The sequence below is a fragment of the Ammospiza nelsoni genome, chromosome 15 (genome assembly GCF_027579445.1).
Source record: "Ammospiza nelsoni isolate bAmmNel1 chromosome 15, bAmmNel1.pri, whole genome shotgun sequence".
Lineage (NCBI taxonomy): Eukaryota > Metazoa > Chordata > Aves > Passeriformes > Passerellidae > Ammospiza > Ammospiza nelsoni.
The window spans coordinates 3,649,228-3,672,720 of record NC_080647.1 but is presented as its reverse complement, the minus strand read 5'-3'; the positions used below and the strand labels follow the sequence as shown (position 1 = coordinate 3,672,720).

The following is a 23,493-nucleotide window of genomic DNA, read 5'->3' as shown; positions in this document are numbered from 1 at the left end:
AAATGGAAACTGTGAGCAAACCACTAAGAAATCCTAGGAGTTGGAGAAAAGCTATTTTAAGCTATTACATATGGTTTGAGTTGCTAGGGAAACCTCTTTTGCAGTGTTCATTTAGCACAGATGCTCAGGAAAGCTCTGTCTCCATGTCAGACCATTTCAGAACCTTGCAGAATGGGAGGAAATAGAGATGCACACACACACACAGAGGCAAAAATTCCTCAGCAATTTTACCTTAGTCATGTTCCACATCTTTGGGGGCAGCTCCTTCTTCCCCTCTCTGCCACGACCACCAGATCAAAATCTCTGATTCCAGACTGAGAATATTTGCTCAAACATTGCCTTCAGTTTGGATCCATTGGGGTTCATGTTTCAGATATTCATCTTTGTGGAGCTGGAGCTCTGCCTTTGCCATGCACTCAGGGAAAAGGCAAAGGAGACACTGGCTCTGATGCCACCATTTCTGACCACCTTTTGAGCAGGGAGATAAATATATTTTATATATATTTATATTATATACATATATATAGATATACATATAAAATATATATATATATATATATATGCATATATAAAATAATATTTTGATCAGAAAATAAATATATACCCTGAACAAAAACTGGGGTGCTCTATCATGTTTATAATGGATATATAGTGATCATTTTAAAGATGAAAATGCTGGTTCTGGATCAGGACTCCCATTTCTGCCTCACAAAAGTCACTCACAAAGGATTCTCTCCAGCTCATCATTCAGTTTATGGCAAACTACACCTAAAGGCAGAAATTCCCTCCTTACCCCCACCCATGTCTGTGTGCTGGTGCAGTGGCTTGGGATGGATTTTTGACCTTTCTGACCCAGTAATTCCCCAGCAGTGCAGCCAGCGCAGCCCCTGGTGCTGCCACAGGGGATTTAGGAGCAGAGCAAAACAACTTCCTAAGGAAGTTCCAGCCTGGTGATCCTGCAGGAGCCAGGCTGCTCAACCACAACAGCTGAGATCAGCACAGAAAGGACAAGGCTGTAAGTCAGGATTAATTCTTTTGCCTGCATTTGTTTTATTCACTTAAAGGATCCCCAAATTTCTGCTAAAAAAGAGATGCAGAGTGGCTTGGTGGTAGAAAATGCCAATGAAGCTGCTTGGGAGGAAGCTCCCATGGGATGCCCCCACATGTGCCTCTCCCTTCCTCTCTCAAACAGAGCCCAATTTCTCCTCAGCTGTTTAAAGTTTCCTTACACTTTTTCACTTAAAGGGAATCCAAACCTGACTTTAACACAATTTAAAAAGTAATAAGTTCAGGACTGGAAGGACAATATTTTATGCATAAATGCAATAAAATCCCCTTGTTATTATTTGTATAACCACATTACAATGGAAATTTGCCTCTCTCCAGCCTAGTGATTACTACTGGCACTCTGGGAAAAAAACCCTGTAATAATAATAACAATATAAGCAATATTTTTCGCAGTTCATATCAATTACACACTTTTAGCTTTTCTTTGTTTTTCTTTTGGTTTAATGTGCTACATTTATTTAGATTTCGTGTTTTTATTCAGATTCAATTACAGCGAGTGAGGCTGACACAAACCTTGGCTTGTTGGAGCAAGTTATCACTATTATCTGTCCAGATAAATGCCAAGTCACTAATGGCATTGAGAGCACAGCTTTTATTAAGCCAGGTTGTCAGAAATACTGGTAAATACACTTGATAGTGTCAAATTAAAGCAGCCCTAATGTTCTGTTTGTAAAGGTTGTAAAGACAATTCTGTCTCTGTCTAACAAAGGTGCTGTGGGCTCATGAGTAGAGGTTTCCTCACTAAGGAATTCCTGTAAGGGGCTGTCTCAACCCCCTTCTTTTCTGAGCTAGCACAGGAGATGTTCAGTGGATATTATTTCTGACATACCATGATGTACACAATAATTATATATATATATATAATTATTATATTTTATATAAATAATATTATATAAGATATAAGATATAAGACATATATAATATTATATATTATAATTATTTATATAAAATTAATTTTTTTCAGGTGTTAAAAAGTGCAAGTCAGTGACCAAAGATAAGAACAGGAGCTAAAGCATGACAGTCTACATAATTTATAACATTCAAAATTCCTTCCAGTAAATATGGAAGGACATTCACAATATGCTGGTTTGCTTGTACTGACTTGAAAGAAAAAGCCCTCAACTGAGCCAGAAATGAATACAGTATGCTAAGTTATTTGAATTCCTTTCCAGACCCAGGTTTGAGTTATATTTTCTGACACAGAAGCTCCGAAGATAACAACTGGCTTTGGAGAGTACTTTGATATCAGCATATCTGTACCCAGGGACACACAGAAATATTTGGCTTTAACACAGGGAAACTCTCTCAGGGTGTAATTGCACAATTAAGAGAAGGAGAGAATTGATCACAGATAAATTTATGTGGCTTAAAAAACCTTCAAACAGAATAGAAAACTTCAGTCTACCTCTCATCTCTGATTTCTACCTGTGAGGCTGCCCAGACCTTTAACACATCCTCTTTCCCTCATTTCTAATAAATCTGTAATTATGACAGGGTTAAATAGGTCAAAAATCACATTTTTTCTCCCCACTGCAGTAGTGTCTAGCTTTGAATGAGGTATCCAGCAGATCAGCTGAATCAGGTCAGGAGATATTTTGGAACAAGCCTGGAGATTTTTACGTGACTGGGGGTGTCTCATACAGCAAAATGAAATTTGAAGTTGTGCCTTCATCTAGGGGATCGTGTTTCACTTGAAGGGGAAAGCGTGGTAAGTCTTGTTATTTGTTAGTGAGCATCCAGCTAAATGCAGGAAAGGAAAAATGTAAAAAATGAGATGGTCATGAGAAGCCCAAGAATACTCTGACTTTTCCTTTGATGAAAAACAAAAAAAGAGGTGAGAAGCACGTATGAAGGCGTTAGTGGTTTGAGGTTTAATAAACCAAGAGATCTGCAGAAATCTCCCAGCAGGGTCCATCCTTGATGAGCTGCGAGGCTCAGATTGGCAGGGGCAGGGAAAATTGCTACTGGGACTGTTGCTCTCTGCCTTTCAAAGCTCTGCTCACTGCAGGCACAACCACTTCATATTTCTTTTTTTCTTGTACTTGGATCTCCCTTTGCTCCTCTCTGCTCCACTTTTCCCAATAACAGTCAAAAGGGACGGCATAAAGCAGGGTCTTCTTCCCCTTCCCATCAGGATTCTTTCTGAAAAGTGCTTAATGAAGGAAAAAACATGGAGTTAATTAGCTTCATCTGGCAATAGCTTGGCTTGGAGTGAAAACCAGCTCCTCTTGCCATTGGCCTGTATTTTGTTTTCCACGTCCTCTAAAGAAAAATGCCACGGGCTCAGATCCAGCATTAACCATTATTTTTCATTTTGTACATTCTGACATCTCAAAATCATGCTGTATCATGCCTTCTGGTCATATAATTTTTTGTTCTTTAGAAAGATTATCACTTGTTCCCAGGAAGTTGAGCAGGAAATACTCAACCTCAATGAGTTTCTCCTTTACTTTTAATTTCCCTCCAACACAATCATGTACTACAAATGTGAGTTTGGAATTCATGCATTGCAGTGACCACCTGGCATTAGCAGAACAAAGGACAATTTTAAGATGATAATATATAAAATACTCCTATCCTTTTACCTGAAAGGTTTCACTCAGTTGCTCTTTACTATATAATCTAAATGAATGCAGTGTTAATTCTCCTGGAGGATAATGTTCTTGAATGGTGATTTAAACTGGCATTAATTGAAATGATTTCACTTCACCCCTGAACATAGAAACATTTCTATTAAATAAAACAGGCTGTGCAGGCAGTGCTCTCTCCAGGCTGATTGGATATTGCTACAGCTCCAATTTCTATGGCACAGAAATAAGGGGTTTTAAGTATTTCAAGAATGTTTATAGCAAAGTTTCGTGTTCAGATTAGTTCTGTACCAGGATGAGAACCATTAGAAACTCCTTTCTTTGTACAGAGGATTATTCAATTTCTCAATTATCTGCATAAAGCAATGAGCATAAAACCCTTCTGTAGACATGAGATCTTTCAACAGTAGAAAAAGTAGATCAACAATCAAGAGAGTTCACACACTAATCTGCAGAGACTGGAAAATAATTTTGTAATACCTCTGTTAAAAATAATAAATATACAATTTCCAAAGGGAAGCACCTTACTGAGGAGATGTTTGGATTGACTCATCTTTGTACCTCAAAATCAGAGTGGCTACAGCTGAGAGAAGGCACAGAGGGCTCAGGGCTCTGCAGTTTGGGTGCAGCTCCCATTTCCCACTGGAATTACCCCAATAAATCCCTGATTTCTATTTCTGGGGGAATTCAAAATATCCTAACCCAAATTCATCCTGCTGTGAATCATGCTGACATCTGTCTGTATATCATCATGTCTGGGGGAAGAACAAAACTCAAACGAGCTAAAAGTGGTTTGCAGTTCATGAAATGCACACTTACACTTCTAATCCCAAATGGGAAAAGTTATTTTAACTAACACTGACTGAGACAAGTGGACAGTTTGTGCTAGCCTTGGCAATAAAAATTGCTAAAAACAGGCAGTTTCAAGGGCTCCAAGCTGAAAAGGAATTGTCAGAGCTTTCAGTTTAGTTGGGAAGTCAGGAGTTTCTCCGTTAACTGAAAAAAATTATAAATTTTAATTACTTATTTCTTCGTTTGCTACGTCATTTTCTATCATTATTACAACCTCACGTTAATGTTATGACCTCAGCAGTCATCAACAGCTTCCCATACTCTCTTAGGAGAAATCTTTTCACCCATACCCTAAAACACACAATAAAGAATAAAAAATGAAGATGTTTCTAGCAGAAATTTCAAGGCAGGGGCTAGGACAGTTACTGATATGCTAAAATTTTATCAGCATCAATTAATACATTAATACAACTTTATCATTATTTTATCTGTGTTCAGAAACAGCTTCTAAATTTTTCTCTCTTATTTCCTAACTGAAATATTTGAATTTCTCAGCCAGCTGCTGGGGTTTAGCTGTGACAGATGCCGGGATTTTTGTAGGAAAGGAGTTTTTGTCAGCAGCCAGAGGGGCAGAGCTCCCAGGGCTGAGCAGAGTGGGGTGGCTGGGGGAAGGGGCTGAGCTGCACTTTTAAATAAGCAATAAATAAAAAGAGAGAAAAGAAAAATGATGATCTGCACTGGAAATATTGCTGCACAAACCAACAGAACTGGCAGGGTTGCAGTTTTGCCTGGGCACAGCTCCAGCACATCCCACAGAGCTGGAGCCCCTGAAATCCAGAGTCTGTGACTGGTGGGGTTTACAGAGCACGGGGAGGACACCCCAAACCCAAACCTATAAATGACACCAACAGCTGAACTCGGTTAAACTGAATTTCTCCAATATCACAGCATCTTAAACAGGCACATTCAACAAACACCCAGGAAGTGGTGACCATAAAAATGTAAATAATAACCTCAAAAATGTAAATAATAACCTCAAAAATGTAAATAATAGCCTCATCTACACCAAGAAAATTAAAATACTCCAATAAATCACCTTGTTTTCATGCAATATTGTGCTTCTAAGCTTCCTTATCATCAGGTTTGCTTCTTGGTTTTGGCCACAGACACACTGAATGAGGTTTAATAAAACACTGAATTTTAAAAATGATATGGCAAATAAATGGCATTTATGTGTTATTGCATTCTAATTAAATAATGAGGAAATCTGGATTTATCCTTTATATACTGATTAATGAAGAGTGCTCGGCTGATTACTGTGAAGAGTTCTCCATTATGACAGAAAATTAATTTAACATAATTCAGAAATTTAAAGAATTGTCGGCCTGGAATGTATCACAAAACTCATGCCATCAATTCTGATTACAGAAAAGATGAAATTGTGCCTCCACACACCTTTTTGAGTCCCAGCTTTCTTAGGATCCAGAAGAATCTTGCTGTTACCTGTCATTTTCTCCCCTGTGTTTCACTCAGGTAATTATTTGAACAGAGGTGTAAGCAGCTCTTTGAAAAATAAAAAATTCCCGAAGTTTAATGAGAAAAGGGCAAAGATGCCTCTCTGTATTTAAATCCTGTTCCCTCTCTGAATTTAAATTCTGTTCCCAAAAAAGTTTTTTCTTGCTATGATAATAGCAAGGAAAAAACCCGTACAATATGCTATAATTACCCATAAAAATAATTAAATATTAATAACAATTAAACCTCCTTTCTACCACATGATTTTCTGTAATAACATCATGGAACAGCATCAGGAGCAGGAATTGCCTGGAATTCTCTCAGCACTTTTCTGCCTTTGGAACTGAATCCCTGGCAGATTTCAAGCGTGGCTAAACCAGTTATTCCTACCTCTTGTATTTATTTCACTCAGAACCTGCCATCCCAGCTCAGTTCTGAAGATGTCGTGTGAAATAGTGTCAGAAGTCATCCAGAAGGCGAGATGACTTCTGACAATTCATGTTTTTCTCCCAGTAAGCTTTGGTACCTTGGAAAAAAAAGAATGAAATACAATTTCCTGACGTGATTCATTGTGACCAGCCACGCTGGCTGGTATTTATGTCCTTCTTGTCATCCAGACACTTAATGCTTTTTGATTATTTCTTCAACTTTTCAGTGTATATTTTCTGTTTCAAAATCCCATGTTTCTTTTAAAATGGACCATATTTTGAGTGTCCTTCACAAATCCTTACAGGAAAACTCTGGAGTGATTTCACTTGGGTTTCTACCTGAAATGAAATTCATACAACTCAGTGAGTTCAGAATAATTTAAATATAGATTTATCTCTCCAGGCTAATCCACGTTTTAAGGCTTTATTAAGAATGCTAATTACAGCTCCTCATCCCAGTGAACACCAGCACAAAGATAGCGTGAAACAATTTGGATTCCTGATTCTTCAGACCAAATCATTGATATTTTTCCTCCCTTTTGGAAACTTTTATTCCTGAATACTCAGCTTTTGTTTGCCCAAATTTGTGCACATTTTATAGGAATAAATCTTTATCTGTGCTACACCTTCAGCATCCTCTGCCAGACTCCAGGGGGCTTTTCCTGACTCCTTCCTTGAGGATATTTTGATCTCTGAATTTAATTCATCATTACCCAGTTCTACACTCTGAAGGTCAATATTTGAGTCTGACAGTCATACACTAAGGAAAATATATAAACATTTATCTTTGAATTTAATTTTTCCCCTCCATTATATATCTACCATTTCAAATGAGCTGCTGAAGAGAAACCAGAAATGATATTATTAATTTTAATGGAGAAATTGCTTTTGCTTCCCGTATTTTTCAGTCTCTGAAGACCTTTGCCTTTGAAATAATTAATTATATTAGTGGTATTTATGGTGTAGTTAAATGTGACTCCAATAAACTTCTGAAAAAAAATACCCATGACTAAATGAAATAATTAGACTTTCACTATCTTGGAAATGATTCTCTAACCACAAATAAATACATGCCATGGGGAATTATTTATTTTCCCCAGCAGTATTATCTATTTACAATTGGGATGACTGAGTATTATTTGAATTTTTTCTGCAAACATCAAGGCTAAGTGCAATGTACTGAGACACAACACTTAGAGTGCATCTATTGAATCTGAAAAAAATAATTTTTTCAAAAAATAATTTTCTGAAAAACGTTAAAGGATGCTTAAGAGGTAAATAACAAAGCATTCCAGAGTATGAATTTGGCACCCAGCAGCTGATACAAAACTAATGAGCATATAATCCAATTTTGCAGCTTTGTCATTGCCTAGGAAGCACTGGGAGAAAACAAATAAGAAAGTGGAGTCATTAAACACACTGAGACAAATTCGTTTTTGTAAGTCAAAAATGACAAAGGAAACATATTAGAGGTGAACTTGCTTTTCCCATTTTTCTTTAAAACTAAACTAAGCCAAGCTAAAATGGATTTGAAGTTGTAATAAAGACAGAAACGTTTTGCAAAGGGGATGGAAAACTGCTGTGTCTCAATTCAATATTACATTATAGTTTGGTTTTAATTATTTCCCTTGGCTTCTATGAGCTATATAATGAGGTATGATCTTTGGAAATGAATGATCTAACATCTCTATTTTCTGACACTATCAATTCAACCCAACTTACCCTTTTTTTATTTCTCTGTTTTCTGAACTAGATGTTAAATTGTGGATGTAATCCAATATTCTGCTAAATTTGATATGCTAATTTTGTGAAGAGACCTTATCTCTCCTAATCATTTATGAATTTGCATTAACAATATCAAAGACAACCAGGAAATTTAGTCAACAGCTGTCATTTTTTCCCAGTTGAGCTTGGAAATTTAAAAAAACAGGTGCTATACATTCTAAAAAAACATGATATTAAACTGAGAAAATGTTTTTCTAAATAATTAGCTAAAGTAGTGTTAAATATTGCAGCACTTTCAAGCTATGAGATATAAATTTATATCAGCAAATGCATAATTATTTACTAAAAAAAGATGAATAGAAAAATAAAGATTTTTCTAAGGAAGTGTCAGGAAGGTATTTCAATCTACATCAAAATCCATATTTACAGGCTGTAAGAAATGATGTTTTGAAAAAACAATATGGATTGCCTATAATTGGGGAAGCTAACAGAATTCTGGACTGGGAGGAATATGTTTATATTGTACACTTCTGTGAAAGGCAGAGAAATTAATTTGTCTCCACTATTTGCATTCAGATTCTAAAGGCCATGTACAGGTTCCATGAGATTTTAATTTGGAAATTTCTTTAGAATTATATGATGCTCATTAAATTCTCCTCCGATTCATTACTATTGACTCAAGAAATTTAATGGACAAAGTAAGAAGAGATCAGAAATGACACCTAAAGATGTAATATCCAATATTTCACGCCAAGAGGTATTTTAGCTGTCAGGATCACAGGAAAACAGGATTTTTTTTTAAAGATTCTGTTTGTGAGTGCTCAGGAGGCTGCATTTATCCCGTCAGTGCTGTGCAATCCACTCAAAACTGATGGAAGCAGACAAATACTACACAGCCTACTACTAGGGGGAAATAAAGTACTACACACTGAAATAAAGTAGAGCTGTTTACAGTTTAATAAAGTGCAGTAAAGTTTATGTGCAGGTTTATGAATAAAAACTTCCAGATAGCAAAGAGAAGAAGTCACGGTAAGACCAGGACTGTGGGACTGCTAAAAATTTCTGTGCTGCCCTTTGAATAAATTCAACATCATCAGGGTTTATAATGGATTTCTAACGCTGTGCTCATCCCTGGCAGGCTGTCCACCACCAGCAGCTCTCTGGGGATGGGCACCAATGGCTCTGATGAGTTTTTCCAGTCCTCGAACCACGCAGAGCAAACGTTCCGCAAGATGGAGAGTTACCTGCAGCAGCAGCAGCTCTGTGACGTGCTCCTCATCGCCGGGGACCAAAGGATCCCAGCACACAGGTACAGCCCTTCCTGCCCCTAATTCCCAAAATTCTGCCTCAATTTATGAATCGTTGGTTGTGAATGGAGAGTTACTCTGATTAGTATTCCAGCTAATCACCATTCATATCTATTATTTTGAACACAATAAAATTCAAATGCAAACTGCCGGCACTGTCCACCCTCTCTTCTTGCTGCTGTCAAACCACAGCAAGATCAGCGAAGAAAATCTGCCCAGATAAGCACTCTGGGAGAAAATTAGATTACTAATTACTCTTTTAACTTCACTCCTCACTGCTGCAAGATTTGACTCCTATGCTAATCGTTTCTGTTGTACACACAGTTCATGACATAATAAAGCTGGATTTTCTGCCTGGTACTGAGATGATGAGCTAATTTGCTGTCCTGTTGATGCCTTGTGAAGGCTGCCCTAGAACAGAGACTAGATGGAGCTAAAGAATAAAGTAGGGGTTTATTAAAAGGCCTCAATGGATCCACCTTGGGCAGGACAGGAGTCCAGCCAGGGCTGCACCCAAGATGAACCAAAATGGTCCCAAAATGCACGACCAGGCATGGGGTCTGACACTTTTATAAGTTCTGGTCCCTTTGGAAATTGGAGTTAATTGTCCAGTTATAGTTTTAGTTTATGAAGCCCCACCCTGCTTGTTTTTCTCTCTCCAGCCCACGGGGTTTGTGCTCTGGGGCTGAGGTTTGGGTCATTTGTCCTTGGTCCCAGCTGGAGCAGGAATTGTTTTGTCTCCCTGCTCTGTGCATGGAGCTCAGCATCCCATAATGTAAAGCCCAGAAATACACACTAAAGCAGCACAGAATGTGAAAAATATAAAATATAAAACCTTGAGGCATCTCTGCTAACCCTGCCTCCCCTGCAGGCTGGTTCTCAGTGCAGTCTCTGATTACTTTGCTGCCATGTTCACCAACGACGTGAGGGAAGCAAAGCAGGAGGAGATCAAGATGGAGGGAGTGGATCCTGAGGCGCTGAGGGCTCTGGTGCGCTACGCCTACACAGGTAACCCTGCCCCAGAGCTGCTCCCAGAAATTTATTTATACTTTTCTTCATTAATATATGAATTTTCATACCAAAGTTCCATTTATAGAAATTTATACATATTTTTGTTCATTAATAAATGAATTTTCATACTCTGGGTTGGAATAGAATTTAAAAAATACTCATCTCCAAACCCAACACCTTCCACAATACCAGGTTACTCAGAGCCCTGTTTTGGGGAAAGTTTTTTCCCCAGTCACAATTTTCTTTCCTTTTTTTTTTTACCAACCCAGATCAGATCTAAAGCTGTTAAAGTTCCAATAAAAATGTCCAAATCATTGTATTCAAAATCCACCAAATTCTGTAAGTTAAAATACCTGCTTAAAGAATCCTTCAGCAAGAAAGGAAAAAAAGGCCATCTCAGAGAAAAGCCAAAGAGCGACAAGGTTTTAAATAATGAAAATACAAGGGAAATTACTTAAAACTTTTTTTTTTTGTTTGTTTGTTTGTCCTAAATGAAAACTGCCCAGGTATCCTCGAGTTAAAAGAAGACACCATAGAGAGCTTGCTGGCTGCTGCGTGCCTCCTGCAGCTCTCCCAGGTCATCGAGGTGTGCTGCAATTTCCTCATGAAGCAGCTGCACCCCTCCAACTGCCTGGGGATCCGCTCCTTTGGGGATGCCCAGGGCTGCTCTGAGCTCCTCAAGGTGGCCCACACCTACACCATGGTAAGGTGAACAGCTGGCAGCTTTGCAGTCACAGTTACATACAGAAAAACTCGTTTCTGTTGTTCCCCACCTCAGAGTTCGGCCCTGTAGAAAGGCAGCCTCAGTGAATTTGAATTTGCAGTACGAGTGGTACCTGCTCCTGCCAAAAAATGTAATAGGGCCTTAACACGGCTCGTGTCTAGGGACAAACAGCAATTGGCCATGCTCAGGCCTTTGATTCCACACAAAGAAGATTCTAAAGCTGCTTTTAAGGTGAGACACTCATAAATAGAGTCAAAATAAAGAATGTGTTGGGAAGATTTGGAATGCTAAAAAAGAAGCACGTCCCTGACTGGAGCATAATCCTCCTCTGGCTCAAAGCAAGAAATGAATATTCAGAGCATGGGAAACAGAGAAGTGAGATAACTTGCTATGAAACTAAATTTAGGGATAAATATTCAGGGCAACAAGATGTGCTATCACAGCTCCAAACACACAAAAAGAATGGCAACTGCTAGAGCTAAACAGATATAAAAAGAATGACTTGTTGGGAGACCCATGGCAGCTTTCTGCTTGCAATATTAGGGGAGGATGTCAGAACCAGTTTAGAGGCTTCAAAATGCTGAGAACTCTCCAGCAGGGGTTGTGCCTGTCCACCTGCTGAAGGAGGTGAGAGAGGCATGAGCAGATGAGGGCACTGCTTGTGCTCCTTCCAGTCACAGCAAGGAATGCTCTGTTTAGCAGCAATTACGCCCCTCTACATGTCAGAGTTTGAAATGGGGCATTTAAGATAGAGGTTTGCTCAGCCTGTATAACACAGTGCTGTCCTTGCTGCTCCAAACCTTTTGGTACTCATCCAAATTCAGGAAATCCCCCTCTGCTGTTGCCTATTTCCTCCCACCAGTGTGAGAACATGGGGTTAAAATTATGGTCCAGATTTCTGCAAAACTGAAATAAAATTGTAGGTTTGGATTTATGATTTTATGACAGTAAGAGATGTTGAGACAATAATCAACAAAGAGATTATGACAATAATTTTTGTTTATAGTTTTTTTTACCACTTAAATCCTCCAGTCTTTCCCAGGAGTTAAACCTTTATTATTTTTTGAAACTATGTGTCAAAAATTTGAGAGTTGAGTAATTAAGAACACCCTAAAATGAAGGATCATGATGACTCTGTGACACTCAGCAGCACTGGGCATGAGTTTTGTATTTTTTCCCTTGAAAACAACTTCTAACACCTCTAGAAGCACCTCCTGTTCTGGCATGGAACAGGCTGAAAATGCTGCCATGAAATAGGACCTGGACCACAAACCCACCCACCATGTTTGCTACTGACAGCTTGGAAAAAGAAGAGGAAACCTGCACCTCTGAAATAAAAATCTGTCTCAAACCCTTGCAGAGCCATTACAAAACACCTTTGGAGAACAGGAGATGATCACAATGCATAAACACATAAACATTGTGGAGGGGGATAAGTAAAACATTCAGGTTTGTTTTGTGGTGGTGAATATGTGGAACTCAGGGGAAAGGCTGGAAAGTTGTCCTGTAAATACAGAGCCCATTCCATTTTCAGAGTGCTGTAAACACCAGATCCATTCAGTAAAACCAGACGCAATGGGGCCCTTCCCTTGCAATGTTTTGGCCACAGAGGCAGAGAATTAACAATTTCCTGCCTGGTATCTTTTCGTGCAGATAGAGCTCGTTCTGATAAACAACTGGGGCTATATTTGTAACTAGAAGTGGACTGGCCTTCCTGTCCCTGTTTCTGAATGTCACAAATTGAAGCAGGATATGCATAACAGACCAAAGTTCACATCTCCTTTAATCACTGATACTTCTGAATTTGCATCCTGGCTACACTTGAAAAGAGTTACAGAAAGTGAAGAAACTGCTAAAAACAAACAATAAAATATCAGTTACTAAAATTTTTTCAACTGTCCTATTTCAATCCGGTCCCTAAAGGAGATATATTAATTCTAGGTACAGACATAGAAATTATATTTCAAATGCAATCATAAATTCCTACATGCATCTCTTTGCAAGTAACATAACCCCCTCTCTCTCTTCACCAAATTTCTTTTTTCCTTTGGAATTTGATAGGGAATGAGATAATATGTATATTTGTAGCCTATATATTGATATCAACTCTGATATTGTTGTAACTGAAATGTACAACATTTTTTAAATGAAAAATAATTCTGTGAAAGATTCTAGGTATTTAAGAAACTTCTGGAGTTGGGGAGTTTGATTGCAGCAGTAGCTAAAAGGCTGAGGAGCCTTCATTGGGATTTATCCAACTTTGTATTGCCCAAACAGTGCTGCTAGAAAAGTGAGCTGAATTTCCTTTGCTGAATTTTCTTGCCCTAAGAACACGCAGCCAACAGCTGGCACAGCTTGCTGCAAAAGGATTGGAAGGTTTTGGTTTATTTGGCTCAAAACCTTTGAATCTGCAACAGAAGGGACACATTTTATCTGAGTGTCCACTTGGCAGTTCTAAAATGCACATTTTATCTTCAAATAGTATTTCTATCAAGCCACAGAGCTAAGATCACACTGATGAACAAAAGTACCAGTGGCAAGTCCCTAAGCCAGGACAGAGACATCTGCAGCATGGTGGTATGAAAATGAGCATAATTCCTCAGTTCTGCAAGAGCAGGGCAGCAAAAAGAAACCAAATTCTCCCTTAAAAAATCTACCAAAAAATCCCTACCAAAATCTCCCCTAAATGGTAGGAGGACATTTAATGATCGTTAGAACATCCACAGCATTTCCCTGAATGAAACATTCACAAAGCCTACCTTATCTAAAAAAAAGCTATTTCTACCTGTGAAAATCACCAGTGCATTGAAATCTTCTTTTATTTTTAGGAGCACTTCATAGAAGTAATAAAAAACCAGGAATTTCTTTTGCTCCCAGCTAATGAAATTGCCAAGCTCTTGTCTAGCGACGACATCAACGTGCCGGACGAGGAGGCAATTTTCCAGGCCCTGATGATGTGGGTGAGGCACGACCTGCAAAGCCGCCAGCAGGACCTGGGCATGCTCCTCTCCTACATCAGGCTGCCCCTGCTGCCCCCCCAGGTGGGAACACCAAGGGTTAACGGGGAACTCTGCCAGCTGCAATGCCTGGATTGAGCATCCTGCAGGCACAACTTGGTGGGAAGGTTCTGGTTGGGACTGGAGATTGTTGGTGGTTTTCCACACTTTTAATTTTTTTTTTATATCTTCATTGTTTTTAAACACAGATGAAAATAAACCCCACCCCCCCCCTCCCAGTGCCAGTGTAATTACCAGGCCCAGAATTACCTCTAAAAAAATGCCAGTCTATTCCAAAAGCCAAGTGTTCCAATGCTGGGTTGGAATAGGTCCCCTCTAACAGCACAGCAATTTAGATAACATGCAAAGATATTTCCTTAGATTTATCAAGCTGCAGGACAGATAAGCCACAACGCTTCTTTCTTTATTGCCATAAAAAGCAGGCAAATATTAAAGGACCTAAATGAATGCTGACAATTCTGAGCACTGACATTACTTGTCCCTTAATTCTGGAAGAGACAATTCATCCATCAAGTTCCAGAGCTGGACATTCTGTTTTACAGAAAGGTGACACTCCTGTCTCTGTGTCATAGAGGAATCCTTATATTTCCTCAAAATTTCATATAGAATATTGAGACTGTCAGTTCAGGACTTTATGACTGCATGACTGATGCTGCAAGTATTCTACCTTGAATAACATATAAAAGTACCATAAACACTTAATTTTAAATATATTTAGTATCTTATATTCACAGAGATATCCAGTACTCTGTGGCAGATTTATTTACTCACATAAGGAGTTTTGCATAGAGAGTACAGCACTACAAATTTCTGATTTGAACCTTTAGTAAAAGTTAAAAGAAAGAGGCAGGAAAAGATTAATCAAAGCCATCACACTCATAGACTTTCCCCCTCCACCTTTATACAGTTTTTCTTGCATTAAAGCAGAGTTCCCAGCAAAGCACAAATGAGTGGCGAGCTCAAAATGAATATTTGTAGCTACAAATACTTCAATTATTCAAGTACATGCAATTTTAATGATTTAGCTGTATATCAAGATGCTTTTTTCCCCCCCCATTTCCTAGCTCCTGGCTGATCTAGAAAACAGCCCAATGTTTGCAGACGACCTGGAGTGCCAGAAGCTGCTCATGGAGGCCATGAAGTACCACCTGCTGCCAGAGAGACGCTCCATGATGCAGAGCCCTCGCACCAAGCCCAGGAAATCCACAGTGGGTGCCCTCTATGCTGTGGGAGGCATGGATGCCACTAAAGGTAAGCCCACAGGTTCATTTGGTTGGATTAATTCATCGTATTACAGACACTCAGGGAACACATGACATTTGGTTAAGTATTTCCCATAGGAATGTGTCAATTTAGGGGTAAAAAGGAAGAAAAAGCAAATCACAGGACAGAATCCTATGTTTCAAAAGTGCTTTCTTCCTGTAAGAATCATATTTGTAAACAATACAGTTATATTTAGGTGCAGACTAAAGAAGTTTGAGTCATATGGTGGTTTTTAAAATTAAAATTAGCATGAATTTTTGTGAAAAATAGTTTAATTTTGAATCTGAAGGAAAAGTAAATATTTAAAATGTTTCAAGATTTGTTTACTATTGAATCTTGTGGTCAGTATTCTGACAAAGTAAGAAAGCTTGGATTTCAGAGAAGCAGAAAAATAAAACCAAAAAGCATCACTGAACTAGAGAGAACTCCTACCTAATGCTGATAAATCCTTATTAGAACATTCCAGGTGCAAAGATTTGTATTTTTCATGAACACAGCTTTTCTTCAGGACTTCAAACACAGGGTTTGTTTTTTTTCCCCAGATTTGTAGTTGAAAGTTAATTATTATAAATATATTCCAGTTCCTATTATTTGATTTTCACAACTGCAATCAGGTTACAGCTTTAAACATGGCACTATTCTATTTAGGAAGCAGAATATTAAATCATTTTCTGCAGGAACCTCAACTTCAAACCCACAGCTTGGAGCCAGAGAACTCTAATTAGTTTAAAGTCTAGCGACTCACAGCACAGAATTACTTTTAGCTGTGTGAGTTCACTTTTAATAGAATCACAAAGAAGATAATCCATTTCATGGTTTACAAAAAGCTGCTGACGACTGGTTTTTCCCCACATGAGAGACCTTGCAGAGCTACCTCCCTATCTCTGTGCAATCAAATCAGGTGCAGAACACACATCCATCCCCTGCACAACATGAAAACACTCATTCCTAGCACAATTTAGCAAATTGGAGTTAATCTGGTGCAATTAAGGAGATTCATTAGCGATACTGAGTATTTATGAATTATATCAGGCAACCAGGTAATCTTTAAAGAAAATAAGAACACAATTTTCCAATCATTTTTTCCCAGTAAAGGTTATGCAAAGAAAGGGTTATTTCACTCAACACGTGCACTTCCTCTTGGTGCCTCTCTTACTTCTCACCTTGGAGCAAAGCCAATTGTTTGAACTTTTGCCTTTTGGTGGGTAGGAAGAGCAGCATTTCTGCTCCTCCTGCTGCCCTCCACAGCTCTGACTCAGATTTGGAGCCTGGGCTGGATTGGGAGATAAAGGAGCAGCAGAAGGAGACCAGGATGCTCTGGAGGAGCAGCTCTGAGAAGGGAATATCTCCCACCCCTGGCAATAACACTGCCTGTGATAGACACCAGGCAACGCCAGCTTTGCCTTTGTGCTTATCTCAGGTGGGATACCAGGACAAATCTCAAATTCCAATGATCAAAAGAAGATCAAAGAGGTGCTTTTGGGCTGGAATTTTGAAAAACGGGAATGCGCCTAAACCACGTTAGGTTTTGTGACTTTCAGATCTTGGAGCCTCTGTAAAAATTGCAGCCCACAGGGTATGGCTGAACACACTCAAACCTGGCTGCATTTTCCCTGTGTTTTAGTTAGTGTGAGAGATTTCCTTTGAAGTGGAGAACTTTGGGGCACTCACGTATTAGCATAGAATAAATGAGAAGGAATCAAAGCAAGGAGCAGCAAACAGAATAACAAGATGGAAAGAACAGGCAAAGAAACCCAGCTGCTCTGAATAAAGGGGAGAAAGCAGAATTTCTGCCTTTTATTGCAGATGGAGCTGGTTTCTTTCCCAACCTATACATGTGGAAAAACATATAGATAAGAGAAAAGACAGCACTGAATTTCTGGAGTACATCAGGTGATCTCTAACAGATCTCTAAACCAAATCCTACCTTTCTTTCCTGCTTTACTGCATGGCTGTTTTCCTGTTGTAAAAAGTAATTTCTTAGCCACAAACTGCCTGTTGTTATCTCCCAAACACCACTTGTCTGGTCTCAAATCCCAGTCAAGGAACAAGAAATCAGCTCTGTGTTCCTCAACTGGTTGCCTTTGACTGAGCTGAATTTGAGCTCCAGGGCGCAGTGGCAATTCTGCCTCGGATCTCACTGAGCCGTGGCCTTGCTGTGCTCAGCAGCTCTCGGAGGAGCAATTGTGCCCACTCCTGAGCAGTGACGGGAGCCAGGGTGTGGGGAGGTGTCAGGCTGAATGGCAGAGCTCCTGCTCAAGGAAGGGTTTCAGTAAAATGTTAGTGCAGGTCCAGTGACCTGAGAGAAATGGAAAATGTGTGTGGTGTGTTAGAGCAGCCAAGCAGCTGCTGCAGAACTGCTGCACAGGTGAGCCTCAGGCAAGATACCTGTGGGAAGCAGGTGTGCACTCACACACAGCCCTGCCTCCTGCCTGACTCCATCCTAAAAGGGAAAACACACAGGATTCCTGAAGATGCTTAACCAGTTCCTCAGACAGATACCTGGAGTCTGGTTTTAATATCACTAATGCTTCAGGCACTAATACGGTTAAACAGCAGATTGTTGTGAGGCACTGTAATCATAAGAAATATCAAAAAACCCCAAAACAAACCCACAAACCCTCTACTCTCATGGTATTTAGGCAACAGATCCAATTCACCTCCAAAATGTGCAGTGCTACAAAAATTGCCATATTGCAAATGCTCGGGCGCCCCCAACGAAGGCAGGAATGATGAGGAGAACTCCATTTTCTCAGAAGGCCAATTAATTACTTTATGATACTATATTATACTAAAGAATACTATACTATACTAAAGAATAAGAAAGGATACTTACTGAATGTTAAAGGGATAATAATGAAAACTCGTGACTCTTTCCAGAGCCCTGACACAGCTTGGCCCTAATTGGCCAATGAGTCAAAACAACTCACACCAGACTCCAATGGAACAATCTCCAAACACATTCCACATGAGCACAACACAGGAGAAGCAAATGAGATAAGAGTTGTTTTCCTTTTCTCTCCCCCTGCCTTTCAGCTCCCAGGAGAAAAACCCTGGAGGAGGGAATTTTTCCAGAGAATGTGAATGCCACACTGCCACAATTTAATTCTCCATTTCTTGCCACCAGTATATTCTCCTAGACTTGCCAACCACGCATGCAATTAATACAGCTTTCTCACTGGGTTCACACGAGAACTGAAGTTCGCAGCAAAACCTCACACAAAAAATTTCAATATTTTATAATTTACTCAAGTTTTGAGCTAGCTGCTGGTGGCTGGGCACTGCTCCCTAAGGCTGTCTCTGTTCGTCACAGGCACCACCACAATTGAGAAGTACGACCTGAGGACCAACAGCTGGATCCAGATTGGGACCATGAACGGGCGGCGGCTGCAGTTTGGGGTGGCCGTGATTGACAACAAGCTCTACATCGTGGGGGGCAGGGACGGGCTCAAGACCTCCAACATCGTCGAGTGCTTCAACCCCGTCACCAAGGCCTGGACCGTGATGCCCCCCATGTCCACACACAGGCACGGCCTGGGTAAGAGGGGCTCTGCCTCTGCAAATGCCCAGCACACACACAGGGCCTCGATCCACTCCAGCACTGCTGAGAAAACTTCTAACAGTGCGCAGAGACTCCCAGAAATATTCGTAGAGGACGTTTTTCAAAGAGAGATTTGCCAATTGCCATAATTTAATGATTTTATTAGTATACACCTAACTAGCACTGGTGTTCCAGGGTTAATTTTGCTGGTAGGTAATTCCAAAATATAAACTATATAACTATAAATATTATTTTTGCTGTATAAACTATAGTGAAAATAATTAACTTTTCACATGATTTAATGGTCAAATGATATGTTTACAATACAATAACAACCTGATTTTATTTATTATTTTTTTTATAAATTATGAATTAAACCCAGAGGTATCAACCACCTCTCTAACTCAGATCAGGGCATCACCCACACTGAAGAAAAGAGTGTATGGAAATAAGTACAACTTCACCAGTTCTAATGTAATTACAAGAAGTTTTGCAGAGCTCGGCAGTGACTTAGTATCTATGGTTTTTTTTACTGCAAAATAATCCTTAATATTATTCACACTGAAGGAATAATATGAATATGAAATCTAGAATTTATTTCCAGAACTATAGAAAATAAGGCTACATTTAGAGATGAGTAGACTGTAACAGAGGGAATATGATGATTTCTGAATTTATATATCCTAGGCCTTGTGAAAAAGCTGGCTTCTCTTAAGTTACAGAAACAGGTATTGCTTGAAATCATCAGTAAGTTAAAATGCCATGGAATATTTCTATTTTTGTGGATAATAGAGGAAGATTGATCCAGAATTATTTGGCAAAACAATGTGGCCTCTGTCACCTTCTCCACTGCTTGACAGAGAAAGGATCATGGAGGGTTCTTACCAGCTAGAGCACCAAATTTATGAAACCAAACACTAGTAGGTGGCAAAGGGGAAGAAGACCAAACAGATGAAATAATTTGCATTTAAATATTTATAATTCCTGACTGCAGGGGCATAATTCTCCCCAACAAGTAGGTCACAGCCATAAATTGGAGAGCCCAAAGTTTGGCTTCAATCTGTGCCTGGTTTGCAAAGCTGCCTCACTCTTACAGTCCCCATTACCTTCAGGGAGATTCTGTGCAGTTGGTGCTTTTGAAGAAATCAGGCCATGTATATTTAGGCCTGAAAGACAGATTTAGAAAACTTTTAAGCAGCTAGATTGAAACATTTTTCCTTGCCTAACAAAGGGAGCAAAGAGCAGCAGCAGCTCCCAAAGGGAAGGCACCAAAGCCCTGCTCTGGAGAAGCACAATGGGCCAGGCTTTGTCCACCCAGAGCTTTGCAGTGACAGCCAAGCTGGCTCTCCTGTGCCTCAGGAGCCAGGAGGATAGGATAGGAGCCAGCTCTCACCCAAGAGGCATTAAAATGTTGTGGTGCTCTGGCTAGTAAGGACAGCCAGCTACCCACCCACCAGGCTTCGTGCTGGCAGCACTACAGAGCTTCAGCTGGCTCAGAATTAGGGGACATTGCTGGTTTGGGCATATTTTTCATTGCCTGACTCGAGTTTTGCCTTTTTGTAGGAGAACAACATCGTTCCCCAGTTAGGGGCTCAAATTTGTTTTTGCAAGGTCACCAGAAGTGACAGAGATAAAAGTCCAAGAAGAGAACATCAGAACTAAAGCAGCTTTCCTCTAATCTTTTGGCAAAAGATAATGGTTATTTAGAAGAGTACTGTATGTGAAGTGCTTGTTTATCTCTATTTATTCTTCCAAATGAAAAGGCAGCTTTCAGATCATTTAATACCAGCCCAAATTGCTTATCAAATTGCTTACCAAATTGCATACGGGGAATTAGCGAAATGAATTCGCCGCTGGTCACCGAAACCAGGAGATAATTTGTCCCTAATTCTATTCCGTGTCCCTAATTCTATCTCTGAAGGAGTAGCGATGCTTGAAGGACCAATGTACGCAGTTGGAGGCCACGATGGCTGGAGTTACCTGAACACGGTGGAGCGCTGGGACCCGCAGGCGCGGCAGTGGAATTACGTGGCCAGCATGTCCACCCCGAGGAGCACCGTGGGGGTGGCAGCCCTCAACAGCAAGTATGCAACAGGAAAACCTCTCTCTGGGCTTTCATTTGCTCCCTTCCCTGCCAGTGCAGCTTCTCGAATTTTATTTTCAGGCTTATGGTTATTAATGATCTCGAGGAAACAAAGAGAAAAATGCAATGCGTAGAAATAACAAAGGAAAGCCTTTCCTCTGCTGTGTGGTAAATTGATCGCAGGCTTGCAGTAAGGTTTCAAAAACATTTCGGCCTTTTTAAATTATAGCAATGTGAAAATGTCATTACATGCACGCCATAATTTTACCTAGAGTGTAACATACAGGGATATAAAATCAGCTACTTTAAAAAATGTTCCGAGTTTATGTTTACACTTAAAAATCATTGTGTCTAAATAGACTTAATGTGTACGGAAACAAAGGCTTTCCTTTGTCATAGAAATTCACAGCCAATTTTTAAAAAGGTGTATGAGGTGTTTGATGGAAAGGAGATGAGTTTATTAATTATGTATGGAATAAACAGTCTCTTCTAAATCTTATCCAGTCCAGACTTGCTCCACTCTCCATCTCTTGGTTAAATACACAAAATCAAGTGTTAATGCACCAAAGCATTCTGCTAAGATGCTAAAGCCACTCACGCCCTTTTACATGGGAACAGACAACTGTGGATCTTACAAAAATTTTGTTAAAAGCCTCTGGTTATGGAGAATACCATTTGAGCCAACATTTCTTATTTAACCCTGTGGGAAGCTCTCAGCAGTCTGTAGGGGCTGGGAACACTCAGTTACAGGCAGACAACTGCTTTTACCTGGAGCCTTTGCCACTGGCTTCCCTGGTCTCTTTGTAAATTCCCAAAAAAGAGAAGGAGAAAAAGCAGAAACAAAGATGTCAGCAAAGGGATGTTTGTAAATGCAAGTTGGGGGTTTGGATTCATATTGCAAGCAGGATTCAAATTGTAGAGGCAGAAGTGCCTCTCCAGGTCCCTGCTATAGCTCAGAGGAAATGTTCTCAGCAGAAACCCAACCAGAAGCTCCTCCTGGTGCCTTCCACAGCAGCAACATGCAGGAAACCACTTTGTCAGAGAGGAAATCAGCCCGATCCTGACTCTGTTCTCAATCATTGCTGATACAAACTGTCTCCAGCAGGGCTTAAGTCACGTCTGTGAGGCTGGTGATGTAATTTCTGGCATAGCAGGAGATCAAATGTTCATCACTCAGTGCTACTGCTGCGCTCCAACCAAGAGAATGCTTCTCCTTTTCCTGTTTCCCTAAACCACACCATATTTTTTCCTGTTTAACCCCACCAGCAAAGCCTTTGCATATCTGTGGAGCAGCACTTTTGGACCAATAAATGCTCCATTGAAAGCATCAGTCAATGATGCTATATTTGGTCTTTTCCTCAGAGAATGGGAAACACCACCGTGTTTGGAGACATGTTGTGGAAAACAAAGGATCCCAACCAATCACTTTGTGTATACAGAGATTTCCTTGGCCTGTGAAAGCTGTGTAAACAAGCAGGCTGTATCAATGGCATGATGTGAAAAGAAAATAAATCAAAGCCTTAAGTTTTGTATGGATCAGACAACAAACTGCAAAACCAAACTCAATTTTATCAAGTGAAAAAACACTAGGAGAGAGAAAGCTGGGGATTTTTTGTTATTCTAATGGTGAATAGAAGAATATTCTAGTTAAAATATGCACCAGAGAAATTGGAAAGATTTTTAAGTCTCTGGAATAAAACAGGCACTTCTAAAGGAAAATTCAGCTGATCTGGTTTACTCTGGGCAAGTTGCACATTTCCCTAGTTCTCTAATAAGCTGCACTACATAAATGAAATTTCATGGCAGAAAACAATAACAAAGGTATGAAAGGGAGCAGAAAAACCAGCACACTCAACACCTGAACACATCTTCTATTACTTTCCATCCTAGTCCAGCAGCACCCAAGTCAGCTTGAGACCAGAAACAAGTTCAGGCTTTGCAAAATTCATTGACAAAAACCCACAACCCTCTGACATTTTTTAATATGGATTACCACAATTTATTCCTACAAGTTCCCCCAATGTTTTTTAACGGGGATTACCACAATTTATTCTTACATGTTGCCCCAACATCAGCTGTTTAAATCTCTGTTTGCTAAGAGCCTTTGGGCTGAACAAACAAGATGACACAAGGTGGTCCCTTCTGTCCAGCAGATTTTCTTAAATACAGACTCAGAGGAAAATATATTTACTATATATTTCATATATGTTTTTGATATCTGTTCAAGTTATTAAAGTTAACTGCGCAGGAAAAAGTTTTAATGTAATAATATGTCATACTCTGTAACCCTGTCCCTGGGAATGCCACCATATGTTTCAAACATATGCAGCATCTTTCAATTCAGCTCTTTCTATTGGCTCACATTTAGAGAACCTCACATGAATTTTTAAGCTTCATTTTCATGTGTGGCTGCTTGAACATTTCCATTGTA

General features: G+C 39.7%; 1 protein-coding gene across 1 annotated transcript in view; it reads left to right on the top strand.

The window, feature by feature from the left end:
• Window positions 1-23,493, top strand: part of KLHL4 (kelch like family member 4) — a 37,957-nt gene that overhangs the window by 9,629 nt on the left and 4,835 nt on the right. Inside the window, exons 2-8 of the mRNA XM_059483187.1 lie at window positions 9,255-9,425; window positions 10,295-10,431; window positions 10,941-11,137; window positions 13,987-14,199; window positions 15,240-15,426; window positions 18,752-18,976; window positions 20,901-21,063. Coding sequence (XP_059339170.1) covers window positions 9,255-9,425; window positions 10,295-10,431; window positions 10,941-11,137; window positions 13,987-14,199; window positions 15,240-15,426; window positions 18,752-18,976; window positions 20,901-21,063 — 1,293 coding nt within the window. The remainder of the gene's footprint in view (window positions 1-9,254; window positions 9,426-10,294; window positions 10,432-10,940; window positions 11,138-13,986; window positions 14,200-15,239; window positions 15,427-18,751; window positions 18,977-20,900; window positions 21,064-23,493) is intronic.